This window comes from Copadichromis virginalis, linkage group LG18, assembly GCF_057382275.1.
Source record: "Copadichromis virginalis isolate Kocher_CV1m ecotype Utaka linkage group LG18, C_Virginalis_male_GT1.1, whole genome shotgun sequence".
Classification (NCBI taxonomy): domain Eukaryota; kingdom Metazoa; phylum Chordata; class Actinopteri; order Cichliformes; family Cichlidae; genus Copadichromis; species Copadichromis virginalis.
The window spans coordinates 23,624,696-23,648,075 of record NC_140635.1 but is presented as its reverse complement, the minus strand read 5'-3'; the positions used below and the strand labels follow the sequence as shown (position 1 = coordinate 23,648,075).

At 42.4% G+C, this 23,380-nt stretch overlaps 1 protein-coding gene across 1 annotated transcript in view; it reads left to right on the top strand.

The window, feature by feature from the left end:
* The window catches only part of LOC146687891 (receptor-type tyrosine-protein phosphatase S-like), a 71,283-nt gene that overhangs the window by 7,396 nt on the left and 40,507 nt on the right, over window positions 1–23,380 (top strand). The window contains exons 2-5 of the mRNA XM_085438810.1: window positions 5,852–6,065; window positions 9,388–9,533; window positions 10,867–11,008; window positions 19,766–19,954. Coding sequence (XP_085294936.1) covers window positions 5,921–6,065; window positions 9,388–9,533; window positions 10,867–11,008; window positions 19,766–19,954 — 622 coding nt within the window. The 5' untranslated portion in view covers window positions 5,852–5,920. The remainder of the gene's footprint in view (window positions 1–5,851; window positions 6,066–9,387; window positions 9,534–10,866; window positions 11,009–19,765; window positions 19,955–23,380) is intronic.

Below are 23,380 nucleotides of genomic sequence, written 5' to 3'. Positions count from 1 at the left end.
AGGAGGCGACAAGGACTTCCTTAGCCAGTAAATGCGTGTCAACCCTCTGACCTCCCGTAAGATAATCAGGCCTGTGTACACTTTTATAGCATTTTACAGGCATTTCCTGCTTAGCAGGATCTAGTCCATCTGTTGCTAGGCTTATCTGAGGCTGTTTTATCCATCAGAAAGAGATGCCTCTTTCTAGTTGTGTTGGTCAGTCTGACCTTGGAGCCCCTTTTAAGACGCGTGGGTGTACATTTGCCTCACCATTGTTGGGATACGGCAGCTTTAGTCCGTCCCGGGTATGCAGCGATTGAGGTCAAAGTGAAAGTTAGTTTGGTTAGTCACGCTTCTGTCTCTCCTCTCCACCCCTCCCTTTGTTCATCATCACGAATCAGTGTGTCGTCTTGGCTCGGAAACGTAGTTTTGATGGGGAAAAACTGAAGCGCGTCCAGATTTTTCTTTATAATGGGGAACAGCGATTTTAATGCTTAAATAGTCACATGATGCTCGTGCTGCTGTATAATTTTATTGATGTGCTGATGTGCAGAGAGAAAGGCTGTACTGGCATCTTCTCTTAATGCTGGGATTAGAAAGAGGGGTCAGACACCCAGGACGTTGCTGCAAATCTGGCTAAAATGAGGAAAGTCAAAGCGTAGAGTCCAGGAAAGCTCTTCTCTTTTTAGCTGTGGGGTGATCAGTTAATTAAACTGTGACCTAAAGCTAAATTCACGCTCCCCACCAGAGAAAGCCTGAGAGAGTATGTGGGTAGATTCAGTTTTGAATTTTGTTTTGTTATCATCCCGAGAAAGTGTATTTAATCTGTAAAAGCTTATTTCATCATAATGAGAAAGCCATGCTGCTTTTTCTTTCTGAAGAGCTTATAATAAGGTATAAAAGGAAACTTCCTGCTGGAGACAGAAAGATTTGAAAGCACCCACAGTAGCACCCACACCAAACCCACCCCTGAATACCTGTGTATGTTCACATCAAAACTGTGCAAACAGAAATCTCTCTAAAACATTCAAGTAAAGCAAACCGTCAGCTACATCAAGGTGTCGAAACAAATGAGGAATTAAAGTCAGCACTCACCTGTCACACAGTATGACCAAGAAACAAATTAAACAAACAGAAGAACTGATGAACAAAGACACATGTATTAATAATGTATGCTGTTCTCCGTCTACTAATCCAAATAGGAAAATGAAAATGCATAATTTTCAAATAAAAAAAGACGACAGATAATTTCTAGTGATTTGTTTTTAAATGTACTTTTTAAAATTGTTGAGATGTTGTAAGTCAGATCTGGCAGAGTTAAGGATAGTTATTTATAATTTTACAACAAGATACTTTGAGCTGCTCCCTTTTTCACACGGGCTCGCCACAGCAGGTAGCGCTCCGTGCTTAATTTGGCAGATGTTTTTTTTTAAATACCAGATGCCCTTCCTGACGTAACCCAAACAGGTTTGTGTTTTCTCCTAGGATTGAACCTGGGAGCTTTCACTTGCTAAGCAAATGTGTAAACCGTACTGCGGTACTACCACTACTAAGTACTACCACTCTAATCCTCCAATCTTATTTTCTTTATGAGCAAAGCTGTTATTCTCTCTTGGACAAGTAATCATTTTGTGTGCAATTAGTGCTTTCATTCATAGTTCACTTTAGTAATTATTAACTAAGTCGAAGAAAAATGCAAGTCACAATTTAACTGAGACCAGAGTGGTGCCTTTAAATTGCCTTTTTTCCCCTGACCAACCATCAAGCCCCCTAATTACTCAGCTCAGTGTGACATGATTTAAAGCAAAATAGTCACTTAGTGAAGATAGAGAATAACAGTAATTGGGATAAGGCTTAAATGAATGGATGACAGAAAAGTCACAATCTCATCAATGAATTGATGATCCGCATTTCCCCTCGGTTATGTGCTACGTGACGATTAGAAAAGAAGGCAGCGCACGCGACATATATGGGTTTTCCTTCCATGCCTACATGTTTCTTAGGCTATTTCTGTGAGTCATGTTTGCTCTCAGAGGTGTGATTTGAAACTCCAGCAGCAGCCTTGTTTATAGGCTCAGACCCGTGATGAAAATGGTAGCTGCGGGTTGGGAATTTTATTGGTGTTTGTCAAAATGTCCCCTGATAACGCTGTTTGGATGCGCGTTGTATGAGGCAGCCCCTGCTTCAGCATCCTGCAGCATTAAGCAAGACCGATGGAGGTTTAGTTGGAGTACGCAGGTCTACATATGCATTTAAATTCCAGGGAGGGGTAGGGGGTGGGGGGCATCTCCGTGTTTGAGTGACAGCTGTTTTTTTTCTTGTTAGAGAGGAGCCTCAGATATTTTATTTCCACTGCTAAAAATGTAACCAGGGCGGTGTAGCTCATGCCTGCAGTAAGCCGTACTTCATCCTGTGCTTCTGATCCTCAGCGTGTGAGCATGTGTGTGTGTTCATAAACGTGTGTGTGTCTGTGGGCTGTGTGTTTAAGAGAGAAAGTGAAGGGAAGTGTGAGCGAGCGAGTGCCAATCTCCCCCATGATGCTTTGCCATCTGCCATGTTTATGTGTGTGCGTTCGTGTTGTGTGCGCACGGCCCTGTGGGTGTGCAAGCATTTGCGAGTGTCGTTTGCCTACAGGGTCCAGGGTCGTAGAAACATGAAGTAATATCGCTTCTAGTCTGGCCATGTATGTTAGTGATACAGGATTTCTACTCCAAATGCCTCCACTCCAAGCTGGCACTAAAACGTGCATAATTCAAGACATGGTTATATTTGTGCCGAAAAAGTTTAAGTGCCCATATTTGTGTACATGATTTCAGAATCACTGATAAAAATGTGAGAGAAGGCTAACTGCAGTGCATGCATTCTCATTAAAATCCAAAAATAACTCAGTGGTGCACAGCCATGTGTTTATTTCTGTTTATTTCAGTTGCGTTCCCTGTAATTATAAATGCCAGACTACGTATATACATATGTATAGTTGGACTGATTCCTCCTCTACAAGACTCCTTTGATGCTTACTCCCAGAACTGGATCCAAATTAAAGGTAAAAGGAATCAACACGAGCCTCCTTATCAGGTGTGCTCACTCACAGCTAACGTGGTGCAGCAGGAAACAGATCTGGTCCTTCCATGAGTGCTCGTGGCTCGTTGTCATGGAGACGGGCCTTGGGAGACCATCTCAACCCACTTGTGGTGCAAGGCATCGCGGGTACGGTGGGAAGGGAGGGAGTGAGGAGGGTGGAGGGAAGGAAGGTGCGGGGTGGGAGGACGAGGTGAGGAAAACAAAACATGTCATCTTTCCGAGGGGCCCCAGCGGAGCAGGGCCAGGTTGGATGCCACCTAAACAATGTTATTTCATCAGCCTGATGGGGCACAATAACCGGTGTACGTTTCACCACCTGAGCTTTGGTGTCATTATCGGCTTCCCCGCAATAAATAGCACACGCATCCCCATCAATCTATCTGTCTGGCTGACCATCTGTGTTGTCACACTGAAAAGGTAATAAGCACAACCCCTGCTGTCCTCTCTCTTTCCGGATGCTGAGCTCGGATGATCGGGGTGGGGGGAGTTGCAGTATCTCTGAGGGGTTATTGGCCTGAGTCATGAGAATTTTTGTGCTCGCACCTTTTAATTCTGCTTCGGCAATGAGCAACGTGCCTGGTTGTTGACTGTTTGTATGCTGAGAGGTGAAGACGATTGTTAGTTACCATAAGCACGAGCTCAGATATGCTTAGATGGGCCTGGTCTGCTGGGTCTGCTCCTGCTGGAGCTTCTGTGTATCTGTTTTGGCTTCTTCCCTCAACTTTCACAGCTGTAGGATGCTCTAAGCTCTTTTGTTTGAACTGTGTCAATGGACCAACAACAGCTGGAGCAGCCGGTGCAGGGCAGCTGGGGCGGAGGAAGAGGATTTGTATACAAGCAGGGGTTAGAGTGCGTATAAAAAAAACAAAAACGAGTAAAGGAGATGAATGATCGGGTATCACAGAGAAGATGGCATCGAGGAAGGAAAAGAGAAAAACGGGGAGGAGAGGGGCGGAAGCGGATGAAAGGAAATGGGAGAAGAGGAGATTTCTGGAATACTGAGACTAATGCAGGAGTGTGACGAGAGTAAGATTAAGGATTAGAGGCTGTGCGTCTATAGTGAAGGTAGAGGTAGAGAGGGGTTTTTGTCAGTAGGTGAAAAGACAACAGGGAGGAGGGGATAAACGAAATGATAGAAAGGGTTGGACTGAGGTCACAGAGAGATATTAGTGCCACAGCAAATCCAGCACACAGGACAGTGGTAGCAGACGCTGCATCATGCAAGGAGTGCCTAATGTTTCAGTGGCCATGTGGCTCTACGCAGAACAGTAACCCTGGTTAGATTAACGCTGGCAAATTGAGTTTCCGTAAGAGGGGAATTTACTTAACATGCTACCAATGGTGCTCGAATGAGCTCTGATCTGATTTTTCTTATCACATTGTTCAATTGAAAAGGGGACGCTGAAAGCTTTTCTATTCAGCGGCTATTACACGGCGTTAGATAAGGCGAGGGCAGAGCGGCGAGAAGAGTCTCTATCAGATAGACGGCCATGTTTTCAGTCGAGCTATTTTTAGTGTAGGAACTGGCAGACAGTAATGTTTATGAGCAGGTCATTAGCTCAATAAGTGGTTGGAGGAGACTTTGAATATGTAACTCACCAGAAATGCCGCTTTCGCTTAGGAAAGGCAACTAAGTGTCGGCCTGATCGCTGCTCCTCCATTTCTGGCAGCGTATCGGCGGATGTCAGGGTGAAAGTGTGCTTATGGGTGTTTGCGCATATTTATGTGCCAATCACAGCCTGCCCTGTCACCTGTTAATGCTTATTATGTCTCCCTGGGAGCGTATATGTTATCCCGTACTGCTGCTTGAAAGGAGAACATGTATGTGCGTGATTTATGACAGGTTAACAAAGGCTCCTTTCTCATTTGGCCTCCCCACCTGCGTTCTGACACATCGGGTGAGAGGGGTGGGGGTCGGAAGAGCTCGATAGGACTGAGGAGTTATTGACTCCCAGACGGGGAGCTTCTGCACAGCTTGTCTAAATCTCTGTAAGCAGACAGAGCTGAATTATGTTCAGTCTTACAGATTTGTGTGCCCATGTGCGCTTGTGTTTGTGTGAAGAAAGAGAGTGGAAAAAAGAAAAAAAAGAGATGCTGATGGAGATCCCCCCCCAAGGCTAGGGATTAACAAGAAGGGGGTACATCTATTAAAGCAGCAGCTTCTGATACGTTTGCCGTTATTGAATTTTGCCGCATTCCTACTGACCCCCCCCCCCCCACTCTTCTTTGTTTGAGTGTTTTCCATTACGGTGGTACACTCTGGATGTATTATTCCATTAACACTTTTATGTGGCACCAGAAAACTAAAATACTGAACGCTAAGAAGGAATTAGGCCAGAGCAAAATGAAATTATTAGGACGTCTTAGAAAAAAAAAGAACTTAAAACTGTATCATTGCAGCTCATTTCACGGCTCACTAGAAAAGAAGACTTATTAATACAGAAGCAGTATGCTGGAAACTATTTCGGTCTGTTTCTTGTCATAGTTATTGAGCAGTGGCTCTATTGTTCTGGTATTAGTTCAGCCAGAGCTGGCCTGCTTGAGCTGTTAATCCCAAGTCAGAAGTGCTCTGACTAAATCAAAAGACCTAATCCTGCATTAGCATGAATATGTCTTTAATTTTCTTCGTGTTTTTATTATTTTTTCTACATTAGTATAAAGTATTGTATGTTTTCCCTCTTCCTTCATGGTGCGTTGACATTTCAGATGCTGCTCTAAAAGCAGAATGATGAATCAGAGGTGACGGAAATATGCCTGACCTTCCTTCTTTTTTTTTCTCTTGTGTCTGCAGAGTGCCTATCCCTGTTGAGTGAAGCCCTACTCAAATCTCCGTCATCTCTAACCAATCCACGGTGGTGCCATGCCTCGGCCCAAGACTGGTGGAGTCCTGGCCCAGGCCAGAAGGCCAATCCTGGGGCTGTGGATTAGCCTATCTCCCCTGTGTCTGCTGTTGCCTTTGATTATCCTGCTAACCAGACCTTTGAGCAGCGTGGGTGAAGCACTAGGTACATCTGTCTATCTGTCTATCTGTCTGTCTGTCTATCTGTCTGTCTGTCTGTCTGTCTGTCTGTCTGTGTCTATTTATGTGTTGGTAGTCTTTTTTTGTCTTTTTGTCTTTTTCTCAGTTGAATGGCAGCTGGTATATTGTCAGCAATGAATGCGAGGCACAGACGTGTATATATATGTGGCTGTGTGTGTGTGTGCGTCTTTGATTCTGTGTGTGTGTGTATGTGAGTCTATGTGTGCGGTGTGTGTTGTATATATGTGTGTGTGTGTGTGTGTGTGTGTGTATGAGAGGAGTGGATCCAGGCCCGTCAGCACATCATCTTAGGGCTGTAGCGTTGTTAATGTGTTGTGATAAGCCAGGAGGTTCCATCAGCATGTTCCTCATCATCTCCTTGATTACAACATTTCCACAAATTTCCTGCCTCAGTTGGCCACACACATAAGATACACAAATGCACACACACACACAGCTGTCAGAGCTCTGAAAATGTTACTAAACTGATATATTTAGATTTTCTTGGATAAGAAGGTAAGATAGGTTAAAGACAGAGATGGCACCTCTCACCATTAGATACGGCAGTTGCCTCGTGCATTTTTTTTTTCATCTCCCATTTGCGTAACCAATTTGCGTCCACGGTTCTTTTATAAGACTGACATCATATCTGAAATCTTTTTATATTCAGTGAAGAGAAAAAAAATTACACAACAGCCAACTTTCAGCTGAAATGTTGTGGGACTGAATATTGCTGCTTTTTGACCACCTACAGTGTTGCTCAGCAGAGCAGATAGTATTGTGGAGGGGAAAATAATCTTTCTTTCCCTGTAGATCCAAATCTCTCTAGCTTTCTGAGTAACGAAGGAGATAAAATCATAACTGGAATTCTTCCATTAACAATATGTATAGCAGAACAATGACCAAATTAGCCTAGGTAAACAGATTACACCATATAATGGACAATAAGTACTTCTAAAAACGAGAGATTTGCTAGTAGGCCCTCAGTGCCTCTGAGTATTTACTGGTTCAACTCAGCTCTTTTCCAAATTATTGAAAATTAATTTCAGATATTATGCTTCACCATCACTTTGTCGAATTTTATGCAAAACATTGTTAGCGTTTCCCTGACAGCGATCCTCTTCCGAGACAGTGTTCCTTTTATTTTCGTCTCTTATGTGCCCAGCAACACATCGTACTCTGCAGTCATCATCTTTGTATCACAGGAGGTTTTATTTTTAAATTTCCTTTCATTTTTGTCACGCATTTAGCCAGGAAATGCAAACAAAGTTGACAACAAAAAACACACAATCAGGAAGAGATGCATTATTAAAGTGGCTTAAGGGCTTGTCAGACCACAGCTGGTTGCACTAATACCTTTGCCATAAGTAGCGTCTTTTAGAGCTGTACATTTCACAAGAGGTTACTCTAATTCCCCCAAAAGAAAATTTCCAACCCAAACTTATTCCTCTTTAGCCCACAGCGTTACTTGAAACAAGCTCCGAACTCATGGCACTACGCCTGCAGGTGCCAGCTGTATCTCAGCTCAGCAGCAGTCAGTCTTTCAGTCAAATGATTACCGGTTACAAAGGTGCTCCCTTAAAAACAGACAATAGGTATTTCAGTGGTAGACCATCCTGTTCCGTGGAAACAGAGTGGGACTTGGTATTAAAGAGCCACGGTTTCTCATTAGTGCCTCTTTTTTCGGGGCAGCTTTCTGGAATCTTCCTCTCATAACTAGTTGCTGTTCAGTCCACATCCATCCAGAGCCAGTAGCTTGTAGGGCTTTTCTCTGGCTTTCAGAAGAGGCTTAAGTGGTAACACTGCCAGTGGGGTAGGTTTTGCACGCGGATTGGTGTTGAAGTACATTAAAAAGAACATAGAAAACGTTTTGGACTCAAAGTAAAGCCACCGAAAACCATGTTCAATCCCTAAGAAGAACATGAAATTCATTCATAACCCTATAGGATGGAGAAAGCAGTTTCAGCCATGGCATTTAGTCTTTTTTGATTTATTTATTTTTTGATAGTTCTTATATTGTTGTCAGAAAAAACCAGCAGCCTGCTCAATAGTCTGTGCTTTTCTAAGAGTCCTCAGAAAAAACTACCCTGCTCTTGAATCCCAAAATGGTGGGCATAAATTTGTTCTGATTGACTCTACTGTACCAGCTTTTTGCTTCTTCCTGTGCGGATTATGGCAAACCACTTTATTTCTGACATTCAGAGTGGGTCTTTAAGAGACAACACGGGGCAGTCGGGACAGGAGCAGTCTTTTGACATAATGTTATTCCAGTTACTGTCAAGGCACTGGGAAGTGTTCTGCATGGCTGTTAACCAACGAAGTGAGTAGGAGTGGGAAGACGTGCAAAAAGGCTTTAGAATCTGCTGGTGATTTCTTGATAGGCATGGCTTCTTTTTTTTTTTGCTCCTGTGTGGTCTTCAGAGCAGAAGTGAATCAACACAGGCAGACCTCACCCACCCAGATGTAGGGGAGGAGGCATCCAGGTTGCCATGGTAAGGGTCATCCTGATTTCACCCTGATGGATAGCGGTGTTTCTGTAGCTGAGGAGGAGTTAAGCTGGGCACCATGGAAACAGGCCACAGACAGATAGCAAAGGGTGGATGCATGAGGTTGTTTGACTGATCTGACTCAGCCGCTGTGAGAAGTGTAGGTTCGCTACGCCTGGCTCAATATCACACTTGGAAATTGCTGTTTTCGTCTTAGAGGGCGACCGCAGCGCTCATATGTCCCACCTAAGATGCTTTCGGCCTCCAAGATGAAATTGTCTCCTTGAGTCGACTCTGAAAATTAACAAAAGCCTGTGCTGCTGTGTTCATTGTGTTTGCTAACATCATCAGGATCTCTGTGCAGTTCTTTGGCATGCACAGGCATAAAATGACACCTCTGATATTAATACATTTAAACCAATTATATGCTGTGAATTTGCAGCCAACACTTCACCTACCTGTGAAACACTCATGTGTCATGACAGCCTGTGCTGCATGAAATACAATGGCAGCCTGCCCTCGAGAAAGCAGAGAGACGGAGAGAGAGAAAGAGATGTTCCTGTGAAGCCCAGCCCCATCTTTTATTTATGGCCCACAGGAAGTCCTTCAGTTTGTCCTCTAGATGATACCCAGGAAGTAAGCACAACACATAGCCATCAGAACACAAGTCGGCCTGACCAGTCACTGACAGTGAAATGGGGCGTGGTCAGCGGGGACGGTTGTTGCTGGTTGTGGAGTTCATTTGTAGCCCTCTGGTGTCTTGTTTTAATTTTCCCCCATCCCTCACTCACTTTTCTCCCTCCTTTTCTCTCTCTCTCTTAGCTCCCCCAAAATTCACCAAGACTCCCACAGACCAGATCGGAGTATCAGGAGGTGTAGCATCATTTGTGTGCCAAGCCACAGGCAATCCCAAGCCCTCTGTCTACTGGAACAAGAAGGGCAAGAAGGTCAACTCCCAGCGTATCGAGGTGGTTGTCACAGTGCTCAATGTTCAACTCCTACTGTAACTGCATGACAGATATGAATATGCAAATCCATTTAAAAAACATGCATATTATTTGAATGTATACATTAATTACAACCTTGACGTTACACTGTAAATAAATTTATACAGAGAGTGGATAGGCGAAAAACTGTTAAGATAAAACTTTGTTATGTATGTGAGAAATAGTTTTTTTTCCAGTTATTTTTTATTTTATTTTAATATAAAATACTAAAAATATGTTTTGGAATCAAGGTATGTTCACAAATTTTTGAAATACACAGACTGGTATCTTTGATGTGTCTGATTAAATAAGAGGCTACACCAGTGCGCTGATTAGCTTAGCTTAGCATACAGAATGGTAGCTGGGTGAAGCAGCTATTCGTTCTTTTTAAGTCTCTGAAAATAAAAATATAAAGGTAATTCATTGTTTGTTTAATCTGTACAATAAGTATAATATGCCAAACGTATTAAAGGGTTTATTATTATTGTTTTTACATGCTAAATCAGTACTCTACGCATGCAATTAGCCAGCTAGCTTGTCTATGCTGAAGCTAAGTGTAGCGCACACCTTCTTTAATGCTGATCTAAGTTAACTGACCTCTTGGCTGCAGCTCCAAAGTTAAACAGGCGGTATCAGTATTATCAAGAAGATAAAGAGACCCAACATTTAAACTATTAGTGAAAAATAATTGTTTAAAAATACATGTTTCCAATATACAGTAGATCACAAGGTTCCATTAAACGTCCGATCATTTTACAAACCTAAAATAAAACTAATCAATGGACCCTTAAGTATTACTGACTTTACTTCCTATTGAATTCACATATTGCTGTCATGGAGCTATACAGCAGCCTAGTCCAGAGAGTAAATTCTTGTGGCTCAGTAGAGGCCTGACTGTGTATTGATCCTGTGACCTAATGGTTAGAAATACTCAGTTTCTACCAGAGGACCTCATTCAACCCCCCCATCTCAGTAAGTATCAACCCAGATGAAGTGTATTTGTGCAAGAAACTGCCTCCTTTACCCGCTCCAGGTAAATGTGTGAGCACAGGTAAATGTTTTGTATCTGTGCCTGACCTCTAGCATTTCCGTAGAGAAGAGCAAACAAAATCATTATTTGTATGTATTATTATTATTTATATTTCTTTTTTTCTGGTGGGGCATGATGAAGTGCTTAGCTGTAATTGTTGTGATATTAACACAACACACACTGGGCCGAGGTGCTGACATGCAACATTATAGTCAGCTGCTCTAATAGTAGGGTTTATGTGCCTCCTCTGCTGTGACTAATATGTCTTGTTCTGTGGCTGTCCAGACCATAGAGTTTGATGATGGTGCAGGTGCTGTGCTGAGGATCCAACCACTTAGAGGTCCCCGAGATGAGAACACCTACGAGTGTGTGGCACGTAACAGCGTAGACGAGAAGTCTGTCACTGCAAAGCTGTCCATTATCAGAGGTAAGACAAACAAAAAACCCTCACATATACTGTACACACACACGCACACACACTGTGTCTACTCAAGAGGTGCTTTCTTTTGCACGCTCGCCTTCAACCGGCATCCCTGCTTCACTGAGCTGTCAGTCGTAGATGTAACAGCGAAGCAGGGCCGCACCCTGCCAGCACAGGAGGCTGCAGGGAGCTGCTCTTTTTATAGTCCCTCTGAGTGCAGCGAGCGTGATCTGGCCACAGAGAGGGCCAGCTAGCATGCTAGCTAAGGGGCATTTTAGCAAACTGTACCGGCTTGCTCTAAACGTTGCACTTCCCGTCCAGAGCGAGGGTGTTAATCGAATGTACACTGGCCCCTTGAAGGAAAACTTATCTAATGTGGAGCTCCAACATGTTATAGACTAAAATTGCAGCATGTGGCTGATAGCTTGGCATGAGAGCACCTACCATCTACCCAGCACAGCAGGAATGAAAGAAGAAACAGAGGCATGACTGCTCAGGCTGTTAATACATGAAGGAAAATCAAGGGATTACGCCCTGGTTTGGCAAAGAACCTTTGCTCGCTAGGAGTAAATAAGGAGGAAAAAGGGAAAGGGGGGATGGAAGAGGTCAAATGGAGATGATGGAAGATGAAAAGATGGCAGTAAGTTGCGTAACACAGCAGGATGCTGTGAAACAAAAGAGATTGAATGGGATGTCATAGGAGATGGGGTTTGGTGGGAGGTGGGGGTGTAGGAGTGAAGGAGATGGATGAGGATTGTGGAGCTGGCAGGGCGGTGTGGTAAGCAGAAGGCTGGTAGCCCAGGGAATAGACTCCTGTCCATCTGTTACCCAGCCCATCCTCTCTGCACACACAGCCCCAATCTAAAGCACATTACCACATAAACTACACCTCGAGGGCGAGCTTCCCAGTGTGTGTGTGTATGTGTGTGGTCGTGTTCGTGTGTGGGTGGTAGTGTGTTCCTGGTGCCATAACCTATTCTCTCAACCCGTTCTGTGTGCGGTGATGTCCCCATCCCTTCAGTGACATTACAATCTTCAGTCTTTGAGAGCAGAGTGAAGGGTAGCAATGAATAAGATAATATTTCACCGAGAGTACCAATCAGAATCAGAGCTGACTGTAGCTGTAATAGTTAGATTTGGCCTGAATGATCATGCACAGGCACGTCTCTGGCATTCAGTTGGCAATAAAGGCAATAATTTTGTGTATATATTATTTTTTTTGAGAGTTTTATGCTGCTTAGAAATTTGTTGCACATCAGCCATTTTTTGTAAGCTGTCCCTTTAACGTATCAGGGCGCATGAAGTCATTCTGGAAAGTGCTGCACATCAAACAACGGTGTAGGCTGGTTGTCAAGGTTGTCCACTAATCCCGGGGTTGGTGTTTTAATCCCTGGCCATTACCCTCGGACAATACACTAAACCCACAGTTGCTAGTGATTCCTGTTGAAAACCTTGATTTGCGTGAGCTGAGGTTAAAATTTTAACATGATGAACAATTTATTTTTAGATGATTAATGCCTGTGTATTTTAAATCAAACTTTTCAGAAAATTTTAAAGTAAAGATATAAAATAAAATAAAAGTTTGTTGCCAAGATGTTTCTAAGTGTTTTTAAATTTATATTCAAAAGTAAATCTAAAGCTTCTTTGCTCTATATATACATAAACACGAGGAGAGGGATTTAAATTACCTGCAAGTTACTGCGCAGTTTTACTTCAACTTTACACAGTGACGGCACCTCCTCCTACTTCAAACATGACAGGATACTCCCAGTGTCTTGCACCCATGCAGCCTACTGTAGGCTCAGTGATATTCTGCAGAATAGATCATGTCATCCAAGAATGCTGTTAAGTGCACAAATGTCTGCAGAAATTGTGCTTGGGTCAGTCTTTAAAAAAGAACCAGTCCATCGTAGAAAAGGTCCACCACTGAAGTAGAAAAAAGGCTTTCCATTATTGGCCAAAACCCTTCCACTTCCACTGAAAAGTCTTTTTCATCCACTGATGTGCTTTATCTCATCGTTCTGTATAATGGTGGACTAAGACTAATAGCAGTTTCGTACAGAGTGAGGGGCTTGCAGTTGGCCACAGGATATTTACTGCTGCACTGTTGGCTGCCTAATGGGTGGAGATGTGGTAGGTTATGGGCTTTCACCAACATCATCATCATCTTTATCATCCTCACACATTACCTGTAAAATGACCTTTTTTCCTCCTTATATCTTTCTTTCTTTAACTCCAGGAGCCGTACTTTGGCCCTACAGCAATATCCGTTTCTAATTTCTTCTCTTCTGTTTTATTCATGCTTTCATTTTCTTAGCCATCTATTCTGTCTGTCTGACTCTGTTTTTAACTCGTTGCATTGCTACATGCCCTCCGCTGCTCCACCCCTTCCCCTTTCCATCCCAGCTGGTCTTTTCTATGGACACTGCAGTTGTGTTGCTCTCCCTTCAGGAGACATGAATATCTGCAGCTCTGCATGTTTGAAAGCCTCTTGTGGGCGAGAGATTCTCATCACCGCAGCGCTGTATGTGTGTGCGCTGGTAAGCGTGCGCACGGGTGTGTGCATACATTTGTGTGCATGTGTATGTCTGGTTTTGTGCAAAGTAATCCTGATTATACTCACCTCCCAGTGTCCCATTTTAGGAGAAAGGCAGGCGGGGGATGGGGGAGAAACAGGGTGAGAGAGAGAGAGAGAGAGAGAAGAGGGAAGAGAGATGTTCTGCCACCACGGCAAACACCCTTCATATGAACAACAGAGTCAGATCAGTGATTCCCCCTAGGCGTCTGCTGCATTGGCAGGCCGGCGGCTCAAGCAGCATTTCGGTCTGGAAACAACTAAGAGTATCTACTCAGCCTGCAGGAGGATTACACTCCTCGAGTGGAGAACTGGCTGTTTCATCATTTTTAACCCCTCGTCTTTGCTGTTTATATTTGGTCCTTCTTTCATTTTTTAAATTCTTCTTGAATGTTTATATGTGGTTCGGGAATCAGCCTTACATGTGGGATCCTGTTTAGTCCTGGCCCCCTAAAGTAGGGCACACAATGGTGAAGACACATGGGTTTTTCATGTGATTGGTCTACAAAGTCTGCATTTGCATTGCATTGTGATCTATTATCATAAAGGTCTATTAGCATTTAAAGTGCTCCCCTTCAGCCCTCCTGCAGTCAATAGGAGTCAAAGCATTAGAGCCTCTGAAGACTGCTGAGTGCGAGCAGATTAATCCTGAATCAGGCTCCCCGAGATCGGCTTTTATTCAGACTTCATTCATGCACATGGCCATTTCCCACTGAAATGAACTGAGAGATGAATAGGCAACCTGTTTCTTAACTGGGAGAAATAATGATTTTTTTCCGTGGGGAAGCGGGCGTGTTTGTGTGTGAATGTGGGAGAGAGAGAGAGTATCTGTTTGGGTTTCTGTGCGCGTGAGACGGAAATACAAAGAGGCACGGGGAAAGAAAACCTGGATTCATGTTTGTTTGTTTGCATCATATGCATTATGTGTTTGACCCTTTGGGTGTTTGTGTCTTTCCGTTCTACTGCCGCATGCGTGTGTGCATGCACGGACACACAAATTGCATATTTGCCCAGAACTGGTTGGCTCTACTGACTGGTTTTGGGCACTAGGCCTGATTGCCCTTCTGCAAACATAACCAGGCCAAAATGTACGCGCTCAACCTCTTGATACACACAAATACAAAGCTCCGGGGAACAATGCTGCTCGACCCTTGCCAATGTTCCCCCAAACGCTGTTGACACACAGAGTGTTTGTATACACATGCCACATTTTTCCATAGGCTATCTTATCAATTTAACCAGGAGATGAAAAATAAGCGGCACTTTTGTGCAGCAGTGTTTGCTCTTGATAAATGATTCATTTTAGAGGAAAGTGTGATCAAGGCCATGCCCGCAGTATCTATTTCAAGCGGTCGCTGACTCATCCAGGAGCCTGGCTGAATACCTGTAGCTCCATATTCTCCTCTCTGGTGAACTGTACTTTAGTGTCCTGTACTGTGGAATGGGTTATCTGCATCTGCGGGGCAGTGCTGTTGCTGCTGTGTTTGTGTCCTTTTAATTGAGCCAGTCTATTAAAACAGCTGGCTTTGGTTTTAACAAAGCTGTTTCCTACATTTTGCCCTTTAAAGAAGGGTTTTGTTATCTTATGTTGCTCTACAGTTCAGTGGAAAAGGCATTAGAGACCTTGCAAACTGATGCCTTCTAATTACTATTATATTATATTATATTATATTATATTATATTATATTATATTATATTATATTATATTATATTATATTATATTATATTATACATTGATGATGATCAGGTCCATAGACGGATAATTTTCTTATTTATGAGTGATGATATAAAAAAGTTAAATTAATTACAATTACAAATGAAAATGTCAGTGTTAACAAACTGAATGAATTAAAGAAATTAGGACATTTTTTTAACTTACCTCATTAATGCAGCTACCATCTTGGCATTAGTGTTAGGGTATTAAACACGAGGATTTAATATAAGATAATTCATAGACGTTTAAAACAACCATGAAACATTAACTATCATGAAATGTTAATCAAATAAAGCAACAGATGAGGGTTAAAAAGGCCATTCTTTAACAGGCACTCACTTTCCGTCTGTATCTAAGAAATATGAGAGCCCAGGTAAGGGCAAGCAGGACATTTTAGATAATTAAAGCTGTTTTTCTAACACAGCTTTGTATATATCATAACATCATAAGGATTGTGCCATCCTTTGAGGTTTTAGATCATCAAACATCTTTGTCAAATTGTAATATTACACAAAGATAACCTGAGAAAATGTAAAGAGAAAATCTTTTCATTTCATTTCCAAACCCCCTAACCCCTAACACAAATCCTGTGTTAAAAAAAAAAAAAAAGGAAAAAATTAATTGTCTCTGAACCTAATACCTGATAGTGCTACCCTTAGCCCAAGGAACTGCAATCAAGCATTTGTGCAACGAGTCTTTCATTTCGCTGTGGAGGAGATTTGGCCCACTCCTCAGAATTATTTTAATGCAGCCACAGTGGAGGGTTTCTGAGCGTGAAAAAGGTTACGCCAAAACATCTCAATCTGATTGAAGGCCAGGTTTTGATTAGGTGTCTCCAAAGCTTCTTTTTCTTTTTTTGAGCTATTCAGAGGTGGACTTGCTGGTGTGTTTCGGATCATTGTCCTGCTACTTGAGCTCCCGGACACAAACTGTTGCCCACACATACTCCTCCAGGATTTTCTGGTGGAGAGCAGAATTCATGGTTCCATCAATCACAGTGTCGCCCTGAAGCATCAAAGCAGCCCCAGACCATCACACTACCACCACTATGTTTGACTGTTGGTATGATGTTCTTTTTACAAAGGACAACAAATCAGTATGGATTTAAAGGAGCTTGCAAAGAAAAGCGTCTGGACTTCTTTAAGTTACTTGAAGACGTTTCACCTCTCATCCGAGAAGCTTCTTCAGTTCTAAGGTCAAATGGCTTCTCGGATGAGAGGTGAAACGTCTTCAAGTAACTTAAAGAAGTCCAGACGCTTTTCTTTGCAAGCTTCTTTGACTACGATGACCTGGATGACTGAGAACCTTCACAGACAGTATGGATTTAACTTAAATGGGGAGCTAGCTTTAAAGGGAATGGAGTTAAAAATGTTCATTTTATACAGAGGATGAATTGGATGAACTGGGTGCTGCAGTAGAAGATAAACTCGGATTATTTTAAACAGTTAATGATGCAAAACAATTCTACTCAAGCTTGAAATGAGCAGAATTTTAAAGTTAAAATGACTAACTTAACCCTTGTTTGTTTTCTACACTGCTGAATATCCTTAGCTATCTGAAAAGCATCGTTGGGTTCTGGATGCTTGCAAAGATTCACTACTATTTTTCCTCTTTTTGTGGTATTTTACAGCACGGCAGTAAGTGTCTTTAATCCCTCTCTCTATCACTCTCTCTGTTTATCTGTCCGACTCTCTCCATTTCTTCTAATTCTCTCCAAGTGTTCAGTCCAAGGTCCACCCACACCATGTATTTGCAGCATTAATAAAGACCTGAGTGGAATATAGAGCCACACGCCCTACAGACACACACACGCATGCATTGTATATGCACATGCCTTGAGCCCAGTGCTGTGGTGTGCTCTAATTAACAGCCAGGGAGTCCATGTTGTGGTAGCTGGCAGAGTGATAAAAAGACCATCTGAACCCTCTCAAGAGAGGGGTAGGATTCGGGGAGGGTAGAGGGGAGCAAATGTAGGCCTAGCATATTCCTCGCCTTTGGGAGTTCACCTTCTGACCTGCCCATCGATCTCCCTCTTCTCTTTCCTTTCTCTTCCTGTCTATTTCATCAGTGGCCATACCACTAGCCTCCATTCAGGTAGATCATTAGTATTGATCTGTCAGGGATGCTGAAGGGTTGGGGTGGGGGGGGGGGTCTCAGAAGTGTTAGCGTGGTCCACTCTGCCCACTCCAGTCTCTCCTGTCTTCACGAGGCCTAATTGTTGCACTAAACATCTTGATCATCAAGTTTTGATTCCTCTCTTGCTTTTTTGTGGCATTTCTCCACTTTCTCTTCTCAGGCGCAGCATCAGCAACAGCTTGACATTCCTATCTGACGAGGTCTCTCTAGCGCTGATGACTGTAGAAAGAGAGAAAGAGAGCGATAGATCCTATCTCAACTCAGCCTCTCATCCCCATCACAGAGTGTGTGGGAACAGATGGTATATGTCTGTCATGTGGTTAGGTAGCAGGGGGCCCGGAGGAGGAGTGGAGGAGAGGAAAAACACACAGACAGTTGACGTGGCCACGGTCTGCATCTTGGACTGCGTTCAGTTCCAGATATGTCTGTGATTCTGGGCTCAAGCAAAGCAAACTTTAGCAGGTTTTGTTTTGTCTGACAATCAAGATGTTCCGATGGGTTTGATTTATTAGCCAAGGAAATTGCCATCTCGTTGCTTCGCTGCTGCGGGAATGTGGATTTATAATTATAGTTCCAGGTATGGAGGAGGTGTCTGTGTGCATGTGTGAGAAAGAGAGAGTGGTTTAAAGGGTAAGGAGGAAAGGAAGCAGGAGGGCTGATGGATGCTTGATTACGTGTCTGGCCATCTGGACTGTTGTCACTGAGACTCTTAATCCCATTCACCAGAGAAAGTGTATGTGAACGTGTTTGTGTATGTGTGTGTGCGAAATAGAAAGCAACTGCTTTTTTGCGTGCACACACTTATTTTCCTGGATATGTGCGATCGTGCCGCTCAACATTATTCGACACTTTGCAGAAATCTGTGAAGATGCTAATGAGAACATAGCCATAGAAGCAAATATGTACACACAGCCAACACACAAACACACACACACACTTGTCCTCAGCTCCTACAACGTAATAAGACATATCCAGACGCATTCAGACACATCCCAGATCGGCCTCTCTAATCGTTGGTACATTTTAACAATTACTGCTAACAAGTCCTTATTACCCCCAGTGCCCTGCCCCTCCTCTGGTCCCAGCTTCTAATTGCCGCTGCTGTTTCTGAGCAGCTTTCTGAATAGTTATTAGACAGGAATCGTTAGCACCACATAACACAGAACCACACCTTTGAAAACTCGTAGTTCATCGCCACTGCCACCAAACACCTGTAATTCTAGGTTAGTAATGTACTGCAAAGCCTGTGTGTGTGTATTTGTGTGTGTGTGTGTGTGTGTGTGTGTGTGCGTGTGTGTAGGCACTTAAGTAACTCCTGCTGACTGGGCGGTATGTTTATACTCTTCCAGAAATGGCCTGTCAAACACACAGAAAAATCCTAGCTGTGTTTCTGCCCGCCTGCTATATCACCTAATGACTAGCTAGCTGTAGGAATGAACACACAACTTTGATCACCAAGGCTATAGTGGCTCTGCTATGAGGGGGGAGCTTTCACATCACTGCATGTGTGGGAAAGGAAGGACTGAATGCATGGCAGTAGAAGCTGATACATCCGTTATTTGTTTTAGAAAAACTGAGCCTTCACTGTCCTCATGAAATAAGTACACATACTGCACTTCGCCCCACTCTAACCCTGTACTTTGATTTACACAGATTCAGAATCAGAATACTTTATTAATCCCGAAGGAAATTAGGGTTACAGCAGGCAGCACGCTAATGGCGCATGCGCACTTACAAAGTCATGGACCTCAGAGGATGTCCTATGGTGTCTGGCACAGGGACTTTGGGACTTTGGCAGCAAATCCTTTGGGTGCTGTGGTGGTTGCCGGTGGGGCTTCAGTAGAATCGTGTTTTTCAGGCATACTAAAGGATTTCTGAGGAATTTGGAGACGTGGTTAGCACCATAGGCTCTTTGTCTTGTACCTTGGGTTGTTTAGGAAAAGATTTTTGCAACATGGTGAGGCGTCTTGCTAGGGGAGGCTGGTGCTCCTGTTGCTATGGGTTGATGTGATTGGTTAGCAACAGTGTTGAAGGGTGGTATGTGTGAAAACAGCATGCTGTCATGTTTCCTAGCACTGCACTGTACTATATGGGGATGATCACTGTTCAGTGTATGACGTCTTCCTGTTTGCCTCTAGCACTAATTAGCAGATCATAGCATGCTTACATGCTAAACTAATGGTCAAAACACAAGTCATTATATGTGCTAAATATACATGTTAGCTCCTGTTATCATATGTTACCAGCAGACATGCGCAAGTAGTGCAATTAGACATTTATATTTCATGTTTTAAATGCTGCACATTTCATACTCTTTTCTTTCTCTTGATGCTTTCAGAGGACCTGTTGCCATTTGGCTTCCCTAGTATAGACATGGGCCCTCAGTTGAAAGTGGTGGAGCGGACAAGGACGGCCACCATGCTGTGCGCTGCCAGTGGCATCCCGGACCCCGAGATCTCCTGGTTCAAAGACTTCCTGCCTGTCGACCCCAGCACCAGCCAGGGTCGCATCAAACAGCTCAGATCAGGTGAGACAGGTGACTTTTAGTCAGACTGTTTGTATTTTCCACCAACGGAACCAACAGTGCATTTACAGCTTTGCACTTTTTTGCGATCAGGTAAATCCCTGTTGCTCTAAATTTGGTGATTATTTTAATTATGATTGAGGGATTACATGCTGTTCTCTAAGTTTATCTCTCTCCTTTGGGGGTATAAAACCTTTTTAAAGCCAATTTCATAAAAAAGGATAATTGTGCCATCCTTAAGCCATGAAAAAAATGTGCTGTTTATTAGCATTTGGGAGAACGGATTATAAAAAATATATATCACTTAAAAGGCAAAATTTGCTTTCCATTAAGTATCATAATTATAAGAAAAAAATAGCAGCATATAATTGTATAGTCATTTCAAATGGGTTCAGAAATTTCACATAGAATGAAACTGTCTTCCTCAATTTATCCCAAAGCAACCACAATATCCTCTTTTCTGATGTCAAATGTGTTTGGCGCTTCTTAAAATTAAGCATTTAACTGGTGATGCTTTTATTTTGACCCACTGCCTAAATGTGCGCGACATAGCTCAGTGTCCCAAAATGTGAAGGTAAGCTCACTTTACCAGAGACACAAAAAGAGAGCAAAGACGATGTGTCTGCATACCAAAGAATCACATTGTGCGCTTAAGACAGTTTATTCAGCTTTGTTTATGCTCTTCTGAGATGAGTACAGTGTCTCCAGGAGAAGGCAGAAACATTTTTTTTCTCAGCCTTTCCCACTCAGCTGTCCTCAGGGGGAATGAAAGTGATGGTGAAGCGAAACCATTTTGTTGTTGTTTCATCCATATTCTCTGTGCTGCTCCGGCCTGCCAGCTCTGATATATCCCTCCTGTCAGCCAATATCCTTTACTGATCACCAGTGCCCTCCGTTAGCTGTGTCTTTGCATTTCCATTTGCCGAATTTATAATGTTTAAATACATTTACCATGTTGTCCCAAGCAACAAGTTACCTTTCTTAATGGCTTGTGATCCATGTCAAAGAAATCCTAATGAGAGCTCCTATACAGTGTTTTATATCACTGTTTAGGACTGGTTAACAGCAATAAAACAAACCATGCTTTAGGGCATGGGAAACATTCTGGAGTTACAGTCTCTTTGTTCCCTTGTGTGCTCTTACTATATTTGGACATTTGAAGAGCACACAAGGAAATAAATATGTTTTACTCACAGCTTCAGGAAACCCAGCATCAGTAGATGTGGCCGGAGAAACAGGCTCTGGCAGGGACCGGGCATTGGCAGGTGTGGCGGAAATGCAGGCTCAAACTGCGGCTCTGCAGGGCACACAGCATCAGAGGGCTGGGGCTGCCAATTCCGGCATCAGGAACCACGCTTTCTCTTCTAGGGTGGAAGCGTGGTTCCTGATTCAGCTCGTCAAGAGCTGAATATGTGCAGCAGTAAAGAATATAAGCAGTGCTGACAACCCCATTTACCTATGAAACACGGAACAAAATTTAAAACAGACATGATTCTCAGAAAAAACCCAGGAGCTTGACAGTGTGGATACTTTACACAGACAACTGTAGTTAAACTACAGAATTATACAGTTTCTTTGTATTTCAATTTTTAAGACAAGGCTTTTTAGTTGAAGACTAATTAGTAAGATAAGATAAGATAAGATAAGATAAGATAAGATAAGATAAGATAAGATAAGATAAGATAAGATAAGATAGAACTTTATTAATCCCTCGGGTGGGTTCCTCTGGGAAATTCGACTTCCAAAAAGCACAGCAACGACCGAAGTTACAGTTACAGAATTGTTATATATATATATATATATATATACACACACACACACACACACATATATAAATACAGAGACAAATATAAATAAAATATACAAAGGGGATAAATAGAATAAATAGGAATAAAAAATAAAAGTAGGTCTGGCAGTTGTACTTCTCATTTGGCTACCATGTTTGGCTAAGACTGGACTGGAGTGGAACTGCAATAAACCACTGGACAAAGCCATAATGTCTGCCTAATCTTAGATGGCATGCACAACCAGCTAAGATGTGTTAGTACAACACTTTGATACACCTTGAATCCTGGAAATAGATGAATATTAACTAAAGATGAGTTTAGTTTCCTATAGGTAGTGAACCAGCTAGCAGGAAAGCTAATGATTGCGGCTTATTGAAAGATAAATAAACGCATGTGTAATCCAGCCAGTTTCGTTTCTTTTTTCCTCGCTCATTCGTATTCTTCAAACACAGCTTATCGTCCAGTGCACGCTGCTCCAGCACCTGCAGAAATACACCGGCTGTTTCAAGTAGCCATAATTATGAAGAGAAACCCTAAATTGAGTTCTCTAAAGAAAAATAGGACTTTTAAACCTGCATATTCAGCAGAACAGTATTTTATTATTCACAATAAATTATATTCATTTCTTTTTATTCATTTTGGTCCCCTTGGTGTAACACCAAGTACAGAGCCTCCCCTGGTCACGCACGCAGAGCAAAGGGATGGCAAAGGACGGCCACGACCACTACTGACTAGTCTGGCACATACAACCAGTGGGGAAGCCCATTAGGGGAGCTGCACATATACTAGAACTGCAATTGCAATTATCTTATGACCTTCATGAACAATAAAAAAACAACAAATGTTGTTATTTACTGTTTCCTTTTCACATTGTGTACTTCTACATGGCAGTGGGGATATAGATAGAAAGATAGATAGAAAGATAGAATGAGTCAACCAAGTAAGAAGACTTAGAAGACATTTACTTCAAAGTAAAACAGGAAGCAACCAAAGTACCAATGCAAAACATGGAGGCAAGAAGACTCCCAATAAACATGAAAACAGAGACGGGGAGTACTGAGGGGCAAATGCATAAACACAAAAAGACAAAGTCGAGGAAGGAATAGATAATGAAACGCTGAAGCAACCGAACACAGTCAAAAAATAACAAACTCAAAATAGGACCTGAGGCTTAACACAAACAAATAATTCAAATTTAAGAACAGTAAGGCAGTCTAAACTGGTACCCAAACCTCCCCAGAAATGAAACACCGAAAATCAAATAAAACAAAAAGAACTAATGCTGAAAATTACTAGAATGATAATGAAGTCAAGGTAGGAATCTAAAACTCCACCTAACAAAAATCAAAGTACCAAACGTACATGTATAGACTAAGAATTTGAACCTCAAAATCCACACAAAGCACACAATAAGAGTGAGTGACCAGAAAACAAAGACTATCACTGTTATTACATCAGAATGTGCAGAAATAAAAAATTACAAAACATCAGTATCTGTGCCACCTCGGTAATGGTTGCAGCTTATACCACACCTGATCATCACTGGCCATGCTTTTATTTTTTTTATTTTTTATTTTAGTTGTCCTTTTTTTAACTAAACTATAACAACTGCTAAATTGTAGCCACCTAAAATTGTACATTT